Source organism: Salmo salar, chromosome ssa13, assembly GCF_905237065.1.
Source record: "Salmo salar chromosome ssa13, Ssal_v3.1, whole genome shotgun sequence".
In the NCBI taxonomy this organism is placed as follows: Eukaryota; Metazoa; Chordata; class Actinopteri; order Salmoniformes; family Salmonidae; genus Salmo; species Salmo salar.
The window spans coordinates 77,588,227-77,611,237 of NC_059454.1; the positions used below are offsets into that span (position 1 = coordinate 77,588,227).

General features: G+C 41.8%; 1 protein-coding gene across 3 annotated transcripts in view; it reads right to left on the reverse strand.

The window, feature by feature from the left end:
• LOC106567978 (cytospin-B-like) overlaps positions 1-23,011 on the reverse strand; it is a 175,485-nt gene that overhangs the window by 26,714 nt on the left and 125,760 nt on the right. For all 3 annotated transcript variants that reach the window (XM_014137917.2, XM_014137916.2, XM_014137915.2), the window contains 4 exons: positions 22,842-22,948; positions 21,805-21,877; positions 21,424-21,568; positions 18,271-18,373 (listed from right to left, as the gene is read on the reverse strand). In XM_014137917.2, the coding sequence (XP_013993392.1) occupies positions 18,271-18,373; positions 21,424-21,568; positions 21,805-21,877; positions 22,842-22,948 (428 nt within the window). The remainder of the gene's footprint in view (positions 1-18,270; positions 18,374-21,423; positions 21,569-21,804; positions 21,878-22,841; positions 22,949-23,011) is intronic.

Below are 23,011 nucleotides of genomic sequence, written 5' to 3' on the forward strand. Positions count from 1 at the left end.
AACGCAGTGGTCTAAAACTCCTGCAAGTCATATTATACTGGCTTGCAAAGTGATGTGTAATTCCTATTGGAATCCAGCCAAAGTGAGGATATCCAACAATTTGAACTTTTAATCAACTACAACTTGCATTCACAATGACTACCAATGTAGGGAAGATAGTTTATTGAGACTACCTAAATTATATAAACTGAAACAGACATCTCAGTAATGGGTGCAAAAAATCCAACTACTAACAGATTGGATTAGTTTAGAATTTGTATTTATTTATGTTTGTGTAGCATAAGATGAAACAACCAATTAATGTACATGCAAAAACACAGGTATTGAAAAAAACAATTCTGAAAATCAACCTGCAATAGAGCATGCTGGGAAATATAATGTTGGCGTGGTTTTGAGCAAACATACGCTTGTAATTTTACTCAACATCCTGTTCAAATTCAGCTCACTTTGAGCAGAGTTTGTTAATTCAATTTACAATTGTAAGGTAACGGCAGGGTAGCCTAGTGGTTAGTGTTGGACTAGTAACCAAAAGGTTATAAGATCAAATCCCTGAGCTGACAAGGTAAAAAAATATATGTTGTTCTGCCCCTGAACAAGGCAGTTAACCCCTGTGCGGCCTCTGTCCCGTATGCGGGATGGACATCCAGCGAAAAATCATATCGCCATTAGCATAACAAAATGTAATAAAAAAATAATTAAAAAAAATCAAATTATATCGTTTTATAGATACACCTCTCCTGAATCGAACCACGTTGTCCGATTTCAAAAAGGCTTTACAGCAAAAGCAAAACATTAGATTATGCTAGAGGAGTATATCGTAAAAGTAGCCACATAGCCATTTTCCGACCAACCACATGCATCACAAATAACCAAAAAACAGCTAAATGCAGCACTAACCTTTGACAATCTTCATCAGATGATACACCTAGGACATCATGTTACACAATACATGCATTCTTTTGTTCGATAAAGTTCATATTTATATATAAAAACAGCATTTTACATCGGTGCGTAATGTTGACTAACTATTTTCCCTCAAATGCATCCGATGAAACAGAGCTACAATTTACTAAATTACTATTCGAAAACATTTTTAAAATGTAATATTGTCATTCTAAGATTTATAGATGAATATCTCTTGAAAGCACCTGTAATGCCAGATTTAAAATTAACTTTACTGGGTAATCATACTTTGCGATGAAAGGGGATGCGATACTCATGAAAAATAGGCTAACGTTACAGGTCAGCGCCATCTTGGAACAATCGCATATCACATCTAGTCTTGTATACTATTGTCAATAATCCCTTACCTTTGGTTGTCTTCATCAGAAAGCACTTCCAGGAATCCCAGGTCCACAACAAATGTATTTTCGTTCGAAAAAAAGACTCCTTTATGTTCCAAGAGCTTGTTCTTGTTAGCGCGTCTGAAGGCTGCTCCAAAACTTCCGTCGGCCACGGGACAGCCATTTCGAGAAAATGCATTTTTTCCCATTTAGGTTCGTTCAAACATGTCAAACGTTGTATAACATAAATCTTCAGGGCGTTTTTCAACAAGAGAGCCAATAAGATTCGAGGGGGACGATTGCATTGTGTTTCAAAACGTTTCGAAAGGGGAGGGTAACCAGGGGCGTCGGCGTCATAATGGTGATGGCCCTCTCCGTGTGACCACGTTCCACAGCGTCTCATTCATTCAGTTTTAACAGTAGGAGACTCAAACCACTTTGTAAAGACTGGGGACATCTAGTGGAAGCAATAGGAAGTGCTCAATGAACCATAGCTCACGGTGTGATTAATAGGCAACGTGATGAAGTTGAGTTCGCAATTCAGAATTCCACTTCCTGTTTCGATCTGTCTCGGGGTTTTGACTGCCATATGAGTTCTGTTATACTCACAGACACCATTCAAACAGTTTTAGAAACTTTAGGGTGTTTTCTATCCACAAGTATTAATTATATGCATATCCTAGCTTCTGAGTTTGAGTAGGAGGCCGTTTAAAATGGGCACGAATTTAAAAAAAAAATCGCTTTAGCGCCCCCTATCCTAGGGGAACGCCAAGAGGTTAACCCAGTGTTCCTAGGCCATCATTGAAAATAAGAATTTGTTTTTAACTGACTTGCCTAGTTAAATAAAGGTAAAATAAAAAACACAGACTGGAATATGTTCTGGGATTCTTCTGATGGCATTGAGGAGTACACCATATCATTCACTGGCTTCATCAATAAGTGCATTGATGATGTTGTCTCCACAGTGACTGCTAGTACATACCCCAAACAGAAGCTATGGATTACAAGCAACATCTGCACTGAGCTAAAGGGTAGAGCTGCTGCTTTCAAGGAGTGTGACTCTAACCCAGAAGCTTATAAGAAATTACACTATGCCCTCTGACGAACCATCAAACAGGCAAAGTGTCAATACAGGCCTAAGATCGAATCGTACGGATGTGGCAGGGCTTGCAAACTATTACAGACTACAAAGGGAAGCACAGCTGAGAGCTGCTCAGTGACACGACCAGACAAGCTAAATTACTTATATGCTCGCTTCGAGGCAAGTAACACTGAAACATGCACGAGAGCATCAGCTGTTCCGAACAACTGTGTGATCAAGCTCTCCACAGCTGATGTGAGTAAGACCTTTAAACAGGTCAACTTTCACAAGGCCGCAGGGCCAGACGGATTACCAGGACATGTACTCCGAGCATGCGCTGACCAACTGGCAAGTGTCTTTACTGACATGTTCAACCTCTCCCTGTCTGAGTCTGTAATACCAACAAGCAGACCCCATAGTTCCTGTGCCCAAGAACACTAAGGTAACCTGCCTAATTAACTACCGACCCGTGGCACTCATGTCAGTAGCCATGAAGTGCTTTGAAAGGATGGTCATGGCTAAAAATCAACACCATTGTCCTAGAAACCCTAGACGCACTCCAAATTGCATACCGCCCCAACAAATCCACAGATGATGCAATCTCTATTGCACTCCACACTGCACTTTCACACCTGGACAATAGGAACACCTATGTGAGAATGCTGTTCATTGACTACAACTCAGGATCCTGGACTTCCTGACGGGCCGCACCCAGGTGGTAAGGGTAGGTAACAACACCTCCGCCTCGCGGATCCTCAACACGGGGGCCCCTCAGGGGTGTGTGCTCTGTCCCCTCCTGTTCTCCCGGTTCACTCATGACTACAGGGCCAGGTACGACTATAACACCATCATTAAGTTTGAAGATGACACAACAGTGTTAGGCCTGATCACCGACAACGACGAGACAGCCTATAGGGAGGAAGTCAGAGACCTGACCGTGTGGTGCAAGGACAATAACCTCTCCCTCAATGTGATCAAGACAAAGGAGATGATTGTGGATTACAGGAAAAGGAGGACCCGAGAACGCCCCCATTCTCATTGACGGTGTTGTAGAGGAGCAGGTTGAGATCTTCAAGTTCCTTGGGGTCCACATCACCAACAAACTAACATGGTCCAAGCACACCAAAACAGTCGTGAAGAGGGCACAACAAAACGTATTCCCCCTCAGGAGACTGAAAAGATTTGGCATGGGTCCTCAGATCCTCAAAAAAGTTCTACAGCTGCACCATTGAGAGCATCCTGACGGGTTGCATCACTACTTGGTATGGCAACTGCTCTGTCTCCGACCGCAAGGCACTACAGAGGGTAGTGCCTTGGCCAAGCTTCCTGCCATCCAGGACCTCTATACCAGTTGGTGTCAGAGGAAGGCCCTAAAAATTGTCAAAGACTCCAGCCAGCCTAGTCATAGACTGTTCTCTCTGCTACCGCACGGCAAGAGGTACTGGAGTGCCAAGTCTAGGTCCAAGAGGCTTCTAAACAGCTTCTACCCCCAAGCCATAAGACTCCTGAACATCTAATCAAATGGCTACCAAGTCTATTTGCATTGCCCCCCCCCCCCTCCCCCCTTTACGCTGCTGCTACCCTCTGTTATTATCTATGCATAGTCACTTTAATAACTCTACCTACATGTAAATATTACCTCAATTACCTGGACTAACTTGTGCCCCCGCACATTGACCGGTACCCCCTGTATATAGCCTCGCAATAGTTTTTTTTACTTCTGCTCTTTAATTATTTGTTACTTTTATTCCTATTTTTTCTTTTTTTTTTTTTTTCTTAAAACTGCATTGTTGGTTAAGGGCTTGTAAGTAAGCATTTCATTGTAAGGTCCTGTTGTATTCGGCGCATGTGACAAATACAATTTGATTTTGGTTAACATTTGGGCATATACACTACCGGTCAAAAGTTTTAGGACACCTACTCATTCAAGCGTTTTTCTTTATTTTTACTATTTTCTACACTGTAGAATAATAGTGAAGACATCAAAACTATGAAATAACACACGTGTAAAACAAATCTAAATATATTTTATATTTGAGATTCTTCAAATAGCCAGCCTTTGTCTTGATGACAGCTTTGCACACTCTTAGCATTCTATCAATCAGTTCATGAGGTAGTCACCTGGAATGCATTTCAATTAACAGGTGTGCCTTATTAAAAGTTAATTTGTGGAATTTCTTTCCTTCTTAATGCGTCTGAGCCAATCAGTTGTGTTGTGACAATGTAGGGGGGTATACTGAAGATAGCCCTATTTGGTAAAACACCAAGTCCATATTATGGCAAGAACAGCTCAAATAAGCAAAGAGAAATGACAGTCCATCATTTCTTTTAGACATGAAGGTCAGTCAATAGGGAACATTTCAAGAACTTTGAAAGTGCAGTCGCAAAAACCATCAAGCATTATGATGAAACTGGCTCTCATGAGGACCGCCACTGGAATAGAAGACCCCGAGTTACATCTGCTGCAGAGGATAAGTTCATTAGTTACCAGCCTCAGAAATTGCAGCCCAAACACATGCTTCACAGAGTTCAAGTAACAGACACATCTCAATATCAACTGTTCATGGTCGAATTGCTGCTAAGAAAACACTACTAAAGGACATCAATAAGAAGAAGAGACTTGCTTGGACCAAGAAACACGATTCCAATTTTGAGATTTTTGGTTCCAACTGCTGTGTCTTTGTGAGACGCTGTGTGGGTGAACGGAATGTCTCTGCATGTGTATTTCCCACTGTAAAGCATGGAGAAGGTGTTATGGTGTGGAGGTGCTTTGCTCGTGACACTGTCAGTGATTTATTTAGAATTTAAGGCACACTTAACCAGCATGGCTACCACAGCATTCTGCAGCGATATGCCATCCCATCTGGTTTGGGCTTAGTGGGACTATCATTTACTTTTCAACAGGACAATGACTCAACACACCTTCAGAATGTGTAAGGGCTATTTCACCAAGAAAGAGAGTGATGGAGTGCTGCATCAGATGACTTGGGCTCCACAATCCCCCGAACTCAACCAAATTAAGAAGGTTTGGGATGAGTCGGACCACAGAGTGAAGGGAAAGCAGCCAACAAGTGCTCAGCATATGTGGGAACTCCTTCAAGACTGTTGGAAAAGCATTTCAGGTGAAGCTGGTTGAGAGAATGCCAAGAGTGCGCAAAGCTGTCATCAAGGCAAATGGTGGCTGTTTGAAGCATCTCAAATATAAAATATATGTTATATTATATTTATATATAGATTCCATATGTGTTATTTCATAGTTTTGATGTCTTCACTATTATTCTACAATGTAGAAATTAGTAAAAATAAAGAAAAACCCTTGAATGAGTAGGCGTTCTAAAACTTTTGACCGGTAGTGTAGCTGAACCAACATACAGTGTTGCCTTCAAACGGCAAACACGAATTTGTAATTCGACTCAACAAGTTTTTATACATTCAACTCCCTGTGAGTAAAGTTTGTTGAGTGAACAAACGTTCATAGACTAGCAGAATGGCTTGTCCTTCTGAAGTCCACCCAACTCACAGAATAATGCTGATTAAGCAATTGGTTAAGTTGACTTTTTTTTTACAGTGCAGATCCTTGTTGGATTGAGAGTCCTTTTTTGTGTCCCCTTCTTCCCTTCCATGTGCTGCCAGATCCAGATGGAATGTTGGGAACAGGACACCCAGCCAGAGAGCTGTCTCCCCTGGGTGCAATCCCTGTAGTTCCCCTGACCCTGTCACTTAGTTGTCCTGCTGTCTGTCCCCGATGGGCTTCCTGTTACAGGGCTTCTGGGAGGATAGGGGAGGCTCAAATGCTGCACTGCATTCCTAAGGTTACAGAACGGTCACTTTGGCTGCATACCAAATTGTACCCTATTCCGTCTGTATACTGCACTGCCAAAAGTCTGGATTTAAAAGTAGTGCTCTAAATAGGGAATAGGGTGCTGTTTGGGATGTAGACTTTATTATTCTGCAGTTCTCAATAACAGGTGCTGCTGTTGGGTCCAATTTACAAGGAAGGAACCTTACAATCTATTCCTTGAATAACTAGAGACTGATTCCATTCAGTACAAATGCACCAAACTAAAAGCATGTAGATTAGAACAAGACATCCCATCACTGTAATATCACTCATTGCCTGTCTATTATTGTCTCCCACCCAGGCAGACCTGCACAGTCATGTAGGCTGGCGTTCCTTCCATACATCCCTCTACTCTCCTCTCTCCTGTCCTGCCAGTCTGTGGACTGGAGCAGCAGAAGCTCTGAACCCATTCTACTGTATGGGGATGAGAGAGCCAGACACACTGATATACACATACACACACACACACAGGGTCTGTCTGACTCAGACAATGACTCATGGGTTGGGCAGGGAGGTAGAGGAACGATGAGGGGTCCATAGTCTGTTTGTGTTTGTCTTGTTCTGAGGAGCACAGAGTTATATCCTGGTCTGGTCTGGCCATGTTTGGGTGGGGGGGTGGGGCAGGGGCAGAATAAAGGGGGATGGGGGATTGAGAGAGGGGGCACCATGAATGTTAAAACAACAGCAGACCCGATCATTACTCGGGGACCAGGCTCAGAAAAGCAAACACAGCATCAAGCGACAGGAAATGTCTCGCTCTACACAAAAGACTGAGCTGCCCAGTTACTAGAACCAAAAGGAGAGAGAAATCAAATGAAAGTATATTGGGGGAGAGAGAGAGAAGAGGGGGAGAGATAGAGACAGATAAGGGGCGTGAGGGAGATTGAGAAGGAGAGAAAGGGTGAGAGAGGAGAGGGGGAGAGAGAGGTGGAAGTGGGCAAGCTAGATATGGATAGAGTGGGGGAGAGATGAATCGAGAGAGCGAGTATACATTTGCTTTGCCGGTAAACCAGCTGTACCTCTTTCCTGCAGTCAAATGACCAAATCGTCCTCTAGTGGCCTCCTGGGTGGAATGTTATTCATATTTTTCATAATTTCACAATTAATAAACATTATTTTTAAAAACTCCCACCCTTAAATCCGGTGTTTCTATGTCAAACGGTTTTGTTATATTTCAGTCTTCTGTCATGTCATGTATATAAAGTGTAATATTGGAATGTAAACTCAAAATTGAATATATTTCAACTCTATATTTTACTCTATATTTTAAGCCCATAATCATGTGTGTGAGGTGTATTGCTGACCCCATTTAGTCAACTGGTCGATTGTTTGATCGATAGGCTGTTGGTCGACAGAGATTTCTTTAGTCGAGCAGTAGCAAAAAAACATTTGCATCTGTCTGAGTGGACTGATCCATTGTGGAGGCCGTGGGGATGGCACAGTCCATCAGTCTAAGACGTGCTACTGAAATTGAATATGTAAGATCAATGATGCAACACAAATAAAAATTATATTATTTAATAACAAATGCGCTTTCTCCCACGTTGGGAGAAAGCGCATTTGGTTCTGAATCGCATCAGTGTGCTGTTGAATTGGCGCCTTTTCCTAGACCATGTTGCTATGTGCATAATAGAAAAGTTAACCAGCATATTGGTGTTGAGAACAATGCGGTGGAGGCAGCAGTGGAGTTAGGAGAAGATAAAACAGCCCTTGCCTTAATGGTCTAAGAAAAGTGAGGAGAGAGGAAACCCCAACTTAATTATGTCTATAATCAATAGCCTAACTGTTAAAGGTGCCTGGCTTTATAAATCATCCATATATATCTCCAGAAAAGACAGATCCTGCTTCTGTTGCCTGTTTGAGTATTTGTTTAATAGTCTTCTGATTCCGTGAGCACCAAGCCACACGCAACCACATGTCGGGTAAACCATTTTTAAACTGTTTTTAATCTTTGCTATGCTGTAGTAAAGACTTTAAACTTTCTTTCCATTAGACCAGCCTCTCTGGTATTAATTATAATTTATTTAGTGTTGTTTAAACTGTTCCAAACTGTCTGGAAATGTGTATTTCTAACAATAATAATAACCCTCCTCTCCCTTGATCCCCTTCTTATTGTTATTATTACTATTATCATGATCATCATTATAATAATAAGTAATGTCATTATCATTAGTAGGCTAAGTATAGCAGCCTTGTATAACCACCATCGAGCTGTAGGCCGAAGAGAGCATCCTGTTTAGTCTTAATACTGTAACTTACTTAGGCCTATATTTCAGTTCTTATATAGGCTACTGTACCAATCATTCATTTATTCATTCATGTCATCACACAACATACGAGTCATTCATGATTTTAAATGCAATCAAGCAGTTTAGTTTTTAATGAAAATAACAAAGCGACCATTGAATAATTAGCGTAAACAATAAATAGGCCTAAACTGTTCCATTTCCCGAAATTGCATTCACAAATGAATGTGACTGTTTTTAGTCTTTGCTGAAATAAAGGCATTAAAAAAAAAACGTAAAAAAAACATTACAACAGACTCTCTGGTACACTGTGTTGTTTACATTGTTCCAAATGCTCATAAAAATGATATTGTAATCTACAGTAACAGCACCTGTTTGGCACACATAATATGCATGCAGCGCTAGCTCCTTACCTTCTTTTTCTTAATCCCCAGTATTTTCCACAACTAGTCAAATTTATTCCACACATCTGACTTCCCCTTTACCTCCTGAGCAACCAGTAAACATTCCCCCATTTTTAGTTTATTTGTCACGTCCTCTGCATTCATTTTGCTGAGTTTGTTATAACCAATTTATTGATGTGATTATGAATATGATAATTTTTTAATTACTTAATCTTTCTTTAACTAGGCAAGTCAATTAAGAACAAATTCTTATTTACAATGACGGCCGGGCCAATTGTGCGCCGTCCTATTGGACTCCAAATCATGTGATTCAGCCTGGATTCGAACCAGGGACTGTAGTACTGTAGCCTCTTGTACTGAGATGCAGTGCCGTAGACCGCTGTGCCACTCGGGAGCTATTGGTCAGGCCCTATTGGTCACGTGCATGCGATGCATACATGTGTCACGTAAAGAGAGCAAGGGTTGAGGGAATATGGAATGTTTTCCCTAAATAAATTGGGGATTTTGGTAGCATAACTTTTCAGTCAGACTCCCTCTAGTCATTTGTGAGTCTTAATTATTTCATCAAACAGTTCGGTTAAAGCATCAGACAAGCTCAGTGCATATAATTGATTTGATTAAAACACATAGGATGTGTCTATATATGGAAAAATACATGTTTTACAATTTTGACCAATCGATTGGTCGAAAGAAGATTTGTTTAAGACAAATGTTTAAGACTACCAATAAACACTCTGTGTGACCCTGATTTAGCCCACTGCAGTAAGAGATTATGTAGATAACATACAGTATGATTGCATTAGGAAGCCCAGCCTGTCAGCCAGTCAGTAAGCCAGCCAGCAAGTCTGCCAGCCAGTCAGCCATACAATATCACCATCAGCTACGACAACAAAGAAGTTCCAATACTATAAATAAAGCTCTCTACATACTGCAGCACAAACCAACAGTCATCTCTCACTTTTTTATTTTGTTTCTCACATCTACCACACTGGCCCAACACATTGTCATTGCAGTTACAATAAAACCTTACAGTCAATATGCATTCGCGAGCCAATGACAACTAGCTTAGTGTAAAGACTGGTCTTTGCATTAAGTTAGAGCTAATGCTATTTAGCTTGGCTTGCGAAACTACCTGTAACTTGCTTCATACTGGACGCAAGACATAACAATGGCATCCAGGAATTCATCTGGCTCTGGGGAAGTAGATAAACAGCCTGGCTGACGCAACTCATGTGACTCAAAGCGAAAGAGAGCTGTGACACACTGGTCTGGACAGGAAGCCGTTGTAAATGCAGAATTTGTTCCAAGTTGTGCTTATTTCTGGCTGAGCTTAGATTGGTTCTCTCAAACGGTTGTATTTTATTTCCTGGGTGGTTGAGACGTCACGTTGTATTTGAAAATACAACAGTTGTATTGGAAGGGGGGTTTGAGGGAGAAAGACACCAGAACCAATCAGTAAAAAAGCACATTCCCTTTGTTATTGACACATCATGCCGACAACATCAAAATAGCCTTTACAAACGATCAAGTCAGGAGGACTTCAAGTTAGGTTTTAGCCAGGTTAGTAGATAAAAGGCTTCATTTGCAAAATCCCGAACTATCCCTTTAAGCCCTGAGCCCCTCTCCCGGGTGAACAAAGAAAAGGGAAGCTGCCGTAATAGGCCATGCAATTAATCATGACAGCCTGACCAATGAAAGCCTGAAAGAAAAGCACGCACACACACACACACACACACACACACACACACACACACACACACACACACACACACACACACACACACACACACACACACACACACACACACACACAGGAGCGGCAGGTTAAGTCAAATATATATTTCTAGCGCTGACTTTTCTGAAAGCTACTTTATTGAGAAAAAATTTACTTACTATGACTGTGATATGTGGTTGTCCCACCTAGTGTATGCACTAACTGTAAGTTGCTCTGGATAAGAGCGTCTGCTAAATTACTAAAATGTAAATGTAATATGAGTGTGAGGCAGCTAAGCAGCCCGTCCATATATAATAATGGACTGTGTTCTCTATCTCTATCTCTATCTCTCTCTCTCTCTCTCTCTCTCTCTCTCTCTCTCTCAGGTGTTAGGAAGAGTGGCAGAAGTCAAATAGGATATAGGGATACCAAGGCCTTTGTGTCAGCTTGAATTGTGTTGAGTAAGTATTTATCTCCCATATACATGGTACTGAGGCAGGGAGAGTCATGATGCATTTTAACCAATGTATCTGCTGCCTCCCCCTAAGGCCCACCCCAGCAGTATCATGACACAGTTCGAATGTCCCAATTCTTCTCTCTAGATATACCCCCACCCCCCTATTCATTAGCTCTTTCCTTCTTCCTCACACCGCTGGGGGTCCTAGCTCGCCCCCTCTCTACCGCCAGGGGAGGTTGTGTTTGTTTCTCAGAGAGGGCCGGATGACAGAGGAAGGCCAATCTCCTCAGTTAGTCCCAGCTGAGGCTACGTTCTGTTGAGCCCAGACTGAGACTCCCTGCTAAGCCTGTCTGTTCGCCTTCTCCTCATTGTTCCCATCCTGAACAATGATCAAGGCTTATGTTTTGGTTAATTGAATAAGTCGCCGTCCGGGCTGCTGACCCAAATAACAACATCAAAGACCACCATGATAAAAATACAGTGGGAAACCAGCGCAGGTGGAATCAGAACAAAACCTTTTGTTTTTAAAGACTCTGTATTGATTGTGATTGAAGTGATTAACTGTCTGTGACGGGCAGTGGATTTAAGTACAACTGAGATACTGTAATCATCATTCAAACAGATCATTTGTCATGATGATAATGTCTTCTGCATGGCCTTTGGTCGAGGCATGTACAGTGAGGGAAAAAAGTATTTGATCCCCTGCTGATTTTGTACGCTTGCCCACTGACAAAGAAATGATCAGTCTTTAATTTTAATGGTAGGAGTACTTGAACAGTGAGAGACAGAATAACAACAAAAAAATCCAGAAAAACGCATGTCAAAAATGTCATAAATTGATTTGCATTTTAATGAGGGAAATAAGTATTTGACCCCCTCTCAATCAGAAAGATTTATGGCTCCCAGGTGTCTTTTATACAGGTAACGAGCTGAGATTAGGAGCACACTCTTAAAGGGAGTGCTCCTAAACTCAGTTTGTTACCTGTATAAAAGATACCTGTCCACAGAAGCAATCAATCAATCAGATTCCAAACTCTCCACCATGGCCAAGACCAAAGAGCTCTCCAAGGATGTCAGGGACAAGATTGTAGACCTACACAAGGCTGGAATGGGCTACAAGACCATCGCCAAGCAGCTTGGTGAGAAGGTGACAACAGTTGGTGCGATTATTCGCAAATGGAAGAAACACCAAAGAACTGTCAATCTCCCTCGGCCTGGGGCTCCATGCAAGATCTCACCTCGTGGAGTTGCAATAATCATGAGAACGGTGAGGAATACGCCCAGAACTACACGGGAGGATCTTGCCAATGATCTCAAGGCAGCTGAGAACATAGTCAGCAAGAAAACAATTGGTAACACACTACGCCGTGAAGAACTGCAATCCTGCAGCACCCGCAAGGTCCCCCTGCTCAAGAAAGCACATATACATGCCCGTCTGAAATTTGCCAATGAACATCTGAATGATTCAGAGGACAACTGGGTGAAAGTGTTGTGTTCAGATGAGACCAAAATGGAGCTCTTTGGCATCAACTCAACTCGCCGTGTTTGGAGGAGGAGGAATGCTGCCTATGACCCCAAGAACACCATCCCCACCGTCAAACATGGAGGTGGAAACATTATGCTTTGGTGGTGTTTTCTGCTAAGGGGACAGGACAACTTCACCGCATCAAAGGGACGATGGACGGGGCCATGTACCGTCAAATCTTGGGTGAGAACCTCCTTCCCTCAGCCAGGGCATTGAAAATGGGTCGTGGATGAGTATTCCAGCATGACAATGACCCAAAACACACGGCCAAGGCAACAAAGGAGTGGCTCAAGAAGAAGCACATTAAGGTCCTGGAGTGGCCTAGCCAGTTTCCAGACCTTAATCCCATAGAAAATCTGTGGAGGGAGCTGAAGGTTCAAGTTGCCAAACGTCAGCCTCGAAACCTTAATGACTTGGAGAAGATCTGCAAAGAGCAGTTGGACAAAATCCCTCCTGAGATGTGTGCAAACCTGGTGGCCAACTACAAGAATCATCTGACCTCTGTGATTGCCAACAAGGGTTTTGCCACCAAGTACTAAGTAATGTTTTGCAGAGGGGTCAAATACTTATTTCCCTCATTAAAATGCAAATAATTGTATAACATTTTTGACATGCGTTTTCTGGATTTTTTTGTTGTTATTCTGTCTCTCACTGTTCAAATAAACCTACCATTAAAATTATAGACTGATCATTTCTTTGTCAGTGGGAAAATGTACAAAATCAGCAGGGGATCAAATACTTTTTTCCCTCACTGTACATATGGTCAGCTCTGTTTGAAGTGTGTGTGTGTGTGTGTGGAGGTGCCTGTGTTTGTGTGTGAAATCTACAAACAGTGAATGTTGATTTCCTGTGAGAGCTCTCTCTCTCTCCTGTCATCCACTCTGAGAGCGGCTAGCTAGCTCCCACAGGTCCCAGTCAATCAGAACATCATTAAGGTCTTCCCTGTAGCTCAGTTGGTAGAGCATGGTGTTTGCAATGCCAGGGTTGTGGGTTTGATTCCCATGGGGGGCCAGCACAGGAAAAAAATAAAAAATGTATGAAATGTATGCATTCACTACTGTAAGTTGCTCTGGATAAGAGTGTCTGCTAAAATGTAAAAATGTCTTTGCTGATTGATTGTCTCTTTTGAGAAGCTGACATTTGAGGTGTTGTGAGAGCAGTCCCACCAAGCACGCGCCTCCCCTCCAGATGTTGACACACACCACTGGAGAACATCCTTCAGGTCCCTGTGTGTGTGTGTGTGTGTGTGTGTGTGTGTGTGTGTGTGTGTGTGTGTGTGTGTGTGTGTGTGTGTGTGTGTGTGTGTGTGTGTGTGTGTGTATCTACTAATCTTGGTCACATTACCGTGGTGTTGTGTTTACCCCTTCTTCCCTTCTACCCGGAGGGTATTGATCTCTTCCTCACCATGGCAACAGCACGGCCACCTCCAGCACTCACGTCACTGTGTGTGTTGTTTACCACGTTTAATGGTATCTCGTTGACCTTGTTAGTCGTTAGAGTATGGCCAGTGGCACGAGCCGTATTGGCAGGTTGACACACACACACGCAGACACACACACCGCCTGAGTGGGCACATACATAGAGGCCCATGGCCATCATCACTGCTCCATATAAAGGGAGAGGGCTCAGGTGGGATGTACGAGTATGTCCACACGTACACAGTGGCTTCACACTGTATCTTGTTTTCAACATCAAAAACTGCAAAAACCTGCCATCCTCTTTTAGTTTGATGTGACAGGAGGATGGTGTTCAAAATCAAACACATAATAGCCAAGTTAGCCCTTCATCGTGCTCAATAATGACCCTAGATTTATTATGCTAGTATTAACGTGATATAATAGCTACTAAATCAAATGAAAATCCTAGCATATAAAAAAAACAAGATGTTTTATTGTCACATACACTGGATAGGTGTTTAAAGGGTCAGCCATAGTAGTACGGCACCGCTGGAGCAAATTCGGGTTAAGTGCCTTGCTCATGGGTACATCGACAGATTTTTCACCTTGTCGGCTAGGGTATTTGAACCAGCGACCTTTCATTAACTGGCCCAACGCTCTAACAGCTAGGCTAACAGCCGTCTAAATCCATCCCAGTAATTATTATTGACCACAGGAAAAGTATTGTAATTAGGCTTTGCATCCCCAATAGGAATATAGCTTCAAAATATGCATCCCAAATGGCACTCTATTCCCTATATAGTGTACTATGGCTCTGGTCCAAAGTAGTGCACTATAAGGAAAAGGGTGCCATTTGGGACACAATGTGTCTTTAGTGGTTTTCATTTTAAACGGGATATAGCCCCCTCTTGATTACAGTAGTGCCTGTTTTTCCATCTTAATTTAACTTAGAGTCTTGTTTGACCACAGGCCTTGTAACAATATGTCTGTGGTATAATAACAACTGACCTCCAGCCAGGGGGAGGGGCTGTCTGAGAGAGAGGCCATTCTGGCTCCACACAGACAGATGAGAAAATATCCGAGGCCAGTTTCCTGACACCTACTTCAGCTGAGCCGTGCAACAGAGAGAACACACACAGACACGCACACCAGACACACGTACACACACCGCACACAGAAGAGTCAATATTCCTACAGGGCTGGTAAAATACTTCAAAGTGACAGTTAATTATGTCCCCATTACATGACCTCTTCAACCCGACAACATGATTTGGAGCTTTAAGAGTCCTGTTAGTAGGGAAATATCACCTCACGACCCACCTTACTAAATGGAGCAAAATAGGTATCCCACAGAACAATACACTAAAATCTGTTGAAACTGAAAGGTATAACCCCCACTAACCTTTATCAAACCAGAATGATGGTTAGGTAGAAAAGGGAAAGGGATCTCAACTGCCCAAACTCCCGTTCTGTGTAACGCTATCAACACTATGGCCTCAGCCTGGCTAGCCAACAGCCTTAAGAAGAGATGTTTGACGGTGACAGGCTGTCTGTCTCCACACATTAGCAGGTCATTAGTGGGCCTCTGTCGGGAACAGGGCATGACGGTGAACATAGTTGGTTGTCTGCTCTGACCTTTGCTGGCCTGATATTAAGCTCAATTTATGGCCCATATTGTGCTCTGGCAGTAACCTTTTCCTTTCCCAGGCAGCCGTGTGGTCAGAGAAGGCCTGTGGCCATATCTGTTCCTATTACTGGGATGTGCCATGAGATGGAATGTAATTTTAGAACTCAAAACTGATGCCCATGGCATCAAATACAGATTAATTAATTAATTCAATAATTAATAAATTATTTAGACATGGACGGCTGTTGTCCTGACACAAAAACACATGGATGTTTCTGCACTATTATGCAACACTCACAATCTGAGGAGGAATTCAAACACATGGATGCTCACATGGAAATTACGCATCATCATATACTGTAACAGTCACCTCAGAGCCTATTCATTCCATGTACTGAAATACATTTTCATCCAGCTATTAGCCAAAGCCTCTTATTGCATTCCAGAAACCAGAGAATGATTATTCTCCTCAGCAGAACCACTGAGTGTAAAAGTAGACCATAGAATACCAGTAGGTGCCAATGACTGAAACGAGAGGTAGCCGAGCGGTTAAGACCGTTGGGCCAGTAACCGAAAGGTTCGAATCCCTGAGTCGACTAGGTGAAAAGCTGTCGATGTGCCATTGAGCAAGTCATGTAAACCTAATTGCTCTGGATAAGAGCGTTGACCAAAATGAATACCCCACAGCTATATACCATTCAGTTTGTGTATGAAAGAAACAATCAGATAAGCAGTCTCCATCAAGATGGAGACCATGTCCATCTCCCAGTTAAAGGAGTGCATAGCTGCAAATACAGCCATTCTTCAGTAGAGTCCATTCAGTTGGTGTGCTAGAGAAATAAACGTATCTACTGTAACTATCAAGGTTGGCTGTTTTCATCGCAGTGGATTTGCAGTGTCTTAGGAACATCAGCAGTGAGTCAGAATTATGAACGAGGTACCATGGCAACAGAGGACAGGGTGGAGGGATGACTCATTTCACCACCCAACATGCCTAAAAACAGGAACTCTATTGATCTAACAACTCATTCAATGATTTAAAGCTTGTCTATTTTTAGTCACCTTTAACCTTGTCTTAATTAGGGATAGGCCCCTTTTTCTCCTCCTCCTGTCTGAATGACGTGCCCAAAGTAAACTGCCTACAGCTCAGGCCCTGAAGCCAGGATATGTATATAATTGGTACCATTGGAAAGAAAACACTTTGAAATTTGTAGAAATGTTCAAATAATGTAGGAGAATATAACACAATAGATATGGTAGGAGAAAACCAACCAGAATTTCTTTTTTTTGAGAGACCGTCCTCTTAGAAATGCAAGAGAAAGGTCATATTGAAAATTAGCTCCCTGGATGCAATTCCTATGGCTTCCACAGGGTGTCAGCAGTCTATGTTCAAGGTTTCAGGCATGTGACTTCAAAAACGAATAAGAAATATTAGTTTTAGAAGGACACAGTCTTGGAAATTCCTGTTTGTGCGCGCCATGAAGACATTACATTTCAGTCGCAGCCTTGGTGTTACTGTAAGCTAGCTAGCACACCCCATACTGCGATGGAATTTACCTAAGAAGGAGAACAGTGCAGAGACCAGGCAGACCCCGACCCTCCTTTCTTAGCCTTTGTTTACCAGTGTTAGTGGCATTAGCTGGCCCTCACACATGATGTACAATCAGTAATCCCAGTAATCCCACTGTGTTTAATGGACTCCTTAAACAGGCTATTAGTTGAGGGCTAAACCAGGTGAACGTGGGCCTAGAAAGGGAACACGCACACATAATAACATGCATGCAGACACAAATGCACTCACTCATGCACGCTCACTTATGTGTTTGCTCAGACACCCCCCCCCACACACACACATCCACACGTTCCACTGTATTCTTTGTACTGGATCCCTTTGCATTGAGGATGATTTGCGGACATTAATGATATCATTTTATGTCCACACAGTGAGGACAGGTGAGGTGAGGGTTTGTCTGTGTGTAAACACAGCAGACTATTATGTAAAAACAGCCTAAAACCGCAATATGCTCTATAAGCCAACATGTTCCAATGAGAAGCACAGTTTATAGTATAAAGCCTTGGGTAACACTTTATAAATAAGTGCACATGTAAATAAGTCACTAATTTGTTGTTTATAAGTGTGTATATTACTAGCTATAAGGCCTTTATTTGGTCTTGTTAGCTATATATAAGGTTTTTATTTGGTCTTATTAGTTATATATTAGGCCTTTATTACTTGTGTTTTTATTCTAACATTATAAGTCATGTGTTATTGGCCAATCTTTAATAACCTCATTGTTAGTCATAATAAAGACATATTTAATAAATGTAATAATTTATTTGTATTTAATAAAGAGCAAGTAAAACAAGAAAGAGATTCTTCGTAATCTGTCTCAATGTGCGACTAATAAGGACATAGTATCTTAAGATGGGTTTTCCTATACTAAAGTGTTCCCACCAAATCTTGGATTTTTAGGAACATTCACTGCACAGTATGGCCTGCATGACATATGCCTGATATCTAGCGAGAGAGAGAGATAGCAAAAGAGAAAAAGAGGGAGAAAGGAGAGAGAGAGAGGCAGAGAGAGAGGAGAGAGAGTGAGAGGGTCAGAGAGACGGGGAGAGAGAAAGCGAGAGAAAGAAAGAGGAATTTGATAGGGTTATGTATTGAGACAGGTCTCTGACCCAGGGCCCTTACCGGATAGCCTTCTGTTTTCTTCTGGCACCACTTCAGTAGAGCGTTCCTCTTAGATCCCCCATACTCCCGCGCCAGCGCAGCCAAGGGGTCCTTTCTTTCCACACTGACACCGCAGAAAGACACCGCAGCCATGGACAGAGAGGGAAACAAAAATTATGGCATCTGACCTGTATGTTGGGACATGTATGTCTCCATCAACCTCACATACAGTAATGACGCATGCATGCCCTCACGCAGGCACACACACACACACACACACACACACACACACACACACACACACACACACACACACACACACACACACACACACACACACACACACACACACACACACACACACACACACACACACACACACACACACACGTCCTGTCGCTGATGTGATCTCCTGGGCTGTCATAATGAAAGCTAGTAGTCTTTTTGGCCATGGGAACATAAAGAGTCCTTGGTTGCACTGAGCTACATGATCCCGTTTAAACACTAAAAGATGTTGTTTATTTCATCATCTTACGACATACTAGAGCTTGGGGAATCGGAAATTGTCATAACAAATGTTGCTTTTTAAAAGCCAGTGTATGAATTCACTGGTGACATACAGTTGCGAAAACAATACTAAATATAAACACATTTGAGGAGCAACAAATGTTCACATACTGTTGTTTGTGTCTGTGACAATGTAGAGATCTAGACAATCTAGTGTTTGTGTGTTGCGTGTGTGTTGATAGTTTAATAGTAGGACATTGGGTCACCCTCGATATCACATGAATTATGCATGTTTGTCATTAGCTCTAGATAAACAATGAAAAACTATGTGACCGTAAACATATGCGATGCATCTCCTGCATTGAAGTGATTTTTTTTGAGAGATTTTGATTTGATTTGAATTTAGTCCTCATTTGGACTAATCTTCCAAGATTCCATAAACATTCAAATACAATTTATAATACAATCCCATTTTCACATATAACACACTGTTATAAACAACAAACATAATACACTGACATATTGACCAGATACATACTCTAACAGTCTGAACAGATAGATTGGTTCCTATCTACCATAGTCCTGCACAACCTTCCAATTTATTATATTTAAATGGTTCTAAAGTATTGTTTGATGGCTGGGTTGAGAAAACAGAAAGAGGTCTGAAGGGAGACTTATTATGCTTAATAAAGCTTGAGTTCGGTAGTCACAACAAATGTAATCTGTTGTTTATTTAACATTTCTCTCTGACTCATCTCTTCCAAGTTTACTTCTACTGTGTCTAGCACACCAGAACAGAAGACTCTTGGGACTCCCAGTATCAAACCATAGGGTTCAGTCAATTTGTACGTCCCAAATGGCACCATATTCCCTATATAGTGCACTATTTTTTTTTACCAAAGCCCTATGGGCTCTGGTTAAAAGTAGTGCACAATATAGGGAATAGGGTGCCATTTAGGACGTAACAATCAGTACAAACTGGGGTAATTCGGTGATAGATACAGTATGATCAACACTCTGCCAGTTTGTCACTGTTCTAATAGTGAATCGAAGGTGTGAAAAACTGCATCACTGAGTATAACTAACACCAAGTGCATGACTGTTAAGATCTCTCAGTATGAATATGTATGAAAATTTGTGGATGTGTATCTGCATGTGTCATCTACTCAGTGTTTCCTATGGAAAAATGTGTAGCAGTGGTGGGGGGGAGGTTTGGGGGGGGCTTTTCAAAAGGATATTCTACTCCAAAATGAATTAAAATAAAATTACGCTGATAAGACCTCAAATGTACTTTCCACCTCCAGAAATGAGCCCAATAACATTATTTGGGGCTCCCGAGTGGCGCAACGATCTAAGGCACTGCATCTCAGTGCTAGAAGCGTCACTACAGACCCTGGTTCGATTCCAGGCTGTATCACAACCGGTTGTGATTGGGACTACCCTAGGGCCACGCACAATTGGCCCAGTGTCATCCGGTTAGGGTTTGGCCATTATTGTAAATAAGAATTTGTTCTTAACTGACTTGCCTAGTTAAATAAAAATATATATAATTTTTTTACATTGGACCATGCATATAGCCAATCAAATGTGATATTTTAACTAGTTAGGCTCCTATTGATTCATTTTATGTACCAAAAAACTTGCAGAAACTGAACATAATGTGATTTCCTGCAAGACACCCCCCCGACTGTACCTCTCACAGAAACCACTTTATGTCACCAGACTAGGTAAATAGATAAGCTATTCTACTATGGGGCGTCCGATTTTTCTATTCATTACTCGTTTTGTTTGCAGAGGATAAGTAAATGTGGACTGTTATAGCATCTTCGAAGTGCGCCGCGGCAGAAATATTTTTTCATGTTCCTTATTTTTGGGGCGTGGAGGCACCAATTTTCCCGTGGCGCGGCGCCACAGCAAAATGACTGCAACGGAAACACCGCATCTAGTGCAGGTGTTCCCAACATTTTATTCCCCAGGGCCCCCTTTTTCACATTTGTATGTCACACTTGATTTTGTTTAATTTAAGGGACCTAGGAAAATGTGTTGTTTTGAAGCTCATTTCCTGCCATTCTACGTAGTTTAACAAGACTCATGACATATTTTAGATAGGCTGTTTAATGATAATAATAATAATTATTATGGATAAGGAATACAAAGTCAAGACCGGATTTCCCCAAATGTTATTCCACTACCAAATATGTTTTAATATTAGAATGTATATGAACACTCAATCTTTTACAGAAAGTGAATAGATCAATTGATAGCGACAGTCACACATTGTATAACATTACTTCCCAAGCAAAGGAAAAAATGTAATATTCCTTGACTTGGTCATAGCTCAGCTTCTGAATGTCATAGAGACAAACCAAAGATCTCCACATGTGCAATCACGTCTACCTCAGGCAGTTTACCTCTTGTTTCTAGCCTAAAGCATCACAGGGTTATGTGTCGTTATTGATCGGTTTATACAAAGGCGATAAAAATAAAATAAAAAATACAAATAATAATAGTTTGTTTACCCCCCAGGAAACGTTGGGAACCCCTGATCTACTGTATGTGTATGAACCGGTGATGATGTGTGATGTTACAAGTGATACGTGTGTATGTTTCTGTGATCGCTGTAGTCGTGTGGTCTCTTTCTCTAAATCTGCAGTGAGGAGGGCCCACCTGAGCTTGCTGTTGTTCTTGTTGTAGCTCATGGAGTGGCTGCGGCTGCTGAAGGTTGCTGGGGATTTGATGACTGACTCCAGGGAAGGACTCTTCCTCATAAGGCTGCTGGGCTTCAGCTCATCCCCAGAGCCCCCATACTTATCTGGTAAACAGAGGAATCAGGAACCAGGGATGGGGGAGGTAGAGGGGGAAGGAGGATGTGCAAAGGATGTGACTGTTGTGACTGTTTGTAGTTAGTCAAATGTGCTGATGAAGGAAGATGCCAGAATGCGTTGGTTTCAATGATAAAGAAGCGTTTTTGATCTAATTGGTGTTTTACAAAGTTGTGTGTGTGTCTAGATACTTTGATACTTGCTCTATCTACAGAGTGTCACGTACCTGAATGAGAAAAATCTCCATGGTTAATCCTTTTCTCCAGTGTCTTTGAGAGCGGTTTGATAGACGAATGCCTCTACAGAAACAAAAACAAAAACTAATTTTAATATCATGTCCTATTCATGTCCTACACATGATGATAAACAAAAAGTGACAACCAAACTCCTAACACTTGACATTATTTGTAATGGTTATAATGTATTTAAAAGGCTTTACAAAAGCTTTATACATTTAAGTCGGTAATAAACAGATACAAAAATATAGATATATAACTAGGTAAGTCAGTGAAGAACAAATTCTTATTTTACAATGACGGCCTATCCCAGCCAAACCCTAACCAGGACGACACTGGCCCAATTGTGCGCCGCCCTATGAGACTCCCAATCACGGCCGGTTGTGATACCGCCTGGAATCGAACCAGGGTCTGTATTGACACCTCTAGCACTGAGATGCAGTGCCTTAGACCACTGCGCCACTCAGGAGCACTATAACAGATTGGTTGATATTTTAGTCCAGGGGTCCACAATTTGTGGGTTGGAACATAGTTATGAATAATTTGTTCACTGCAAATTGACAGAAAGAATCACAAACAGATATAGTATTTGACAAAAACAGAATCATTTCAAACCTTGATTACATTGGGATACGATCACATATGTTTCTCTATTTCCATTATAATTATTATTATTATATTATAATTTTCAATTTTTTTCTCTATTTAGAGGCGGCAGGTAGCTTAGCAGTTAGAGCATTGTGCCAATATCCGAAAGGTTGCTGTTTCGAATACCCGAGCCGACTATGTGAAAATCTATTGATGTGCCCTTGAGCAAGGCACTTAACCCTAATTTGCTCCAGGGGTGCCGCACTACTATGGCTGACCCTGTAAAACAACACATTTCACTGTACCTATCCGGTGTATGTGACAATTTCCCTAATTAAAATCACTTTGAGCTGATTTCATGGTGATTTTACAGTCTTTTATGTCCCCCCCTACTGGGTAACCCTGTTGTAGTCCATATTGAAGAGGGCCTGTACTGTACCTGGATGGGGGAGACAGCAACTGCGGGTGCTGTGCGGACAGGGATCCCACTCAAAGGGCTTCTAGGTGAGGAGTGCATCTGTACCGTGTGTCCAGGACCAGGTCCATCTGCAAGGCCCAACACATGAGTGTGCATTAGCCACGGGTAGCTATGTAAGTGGAAATTGAAAG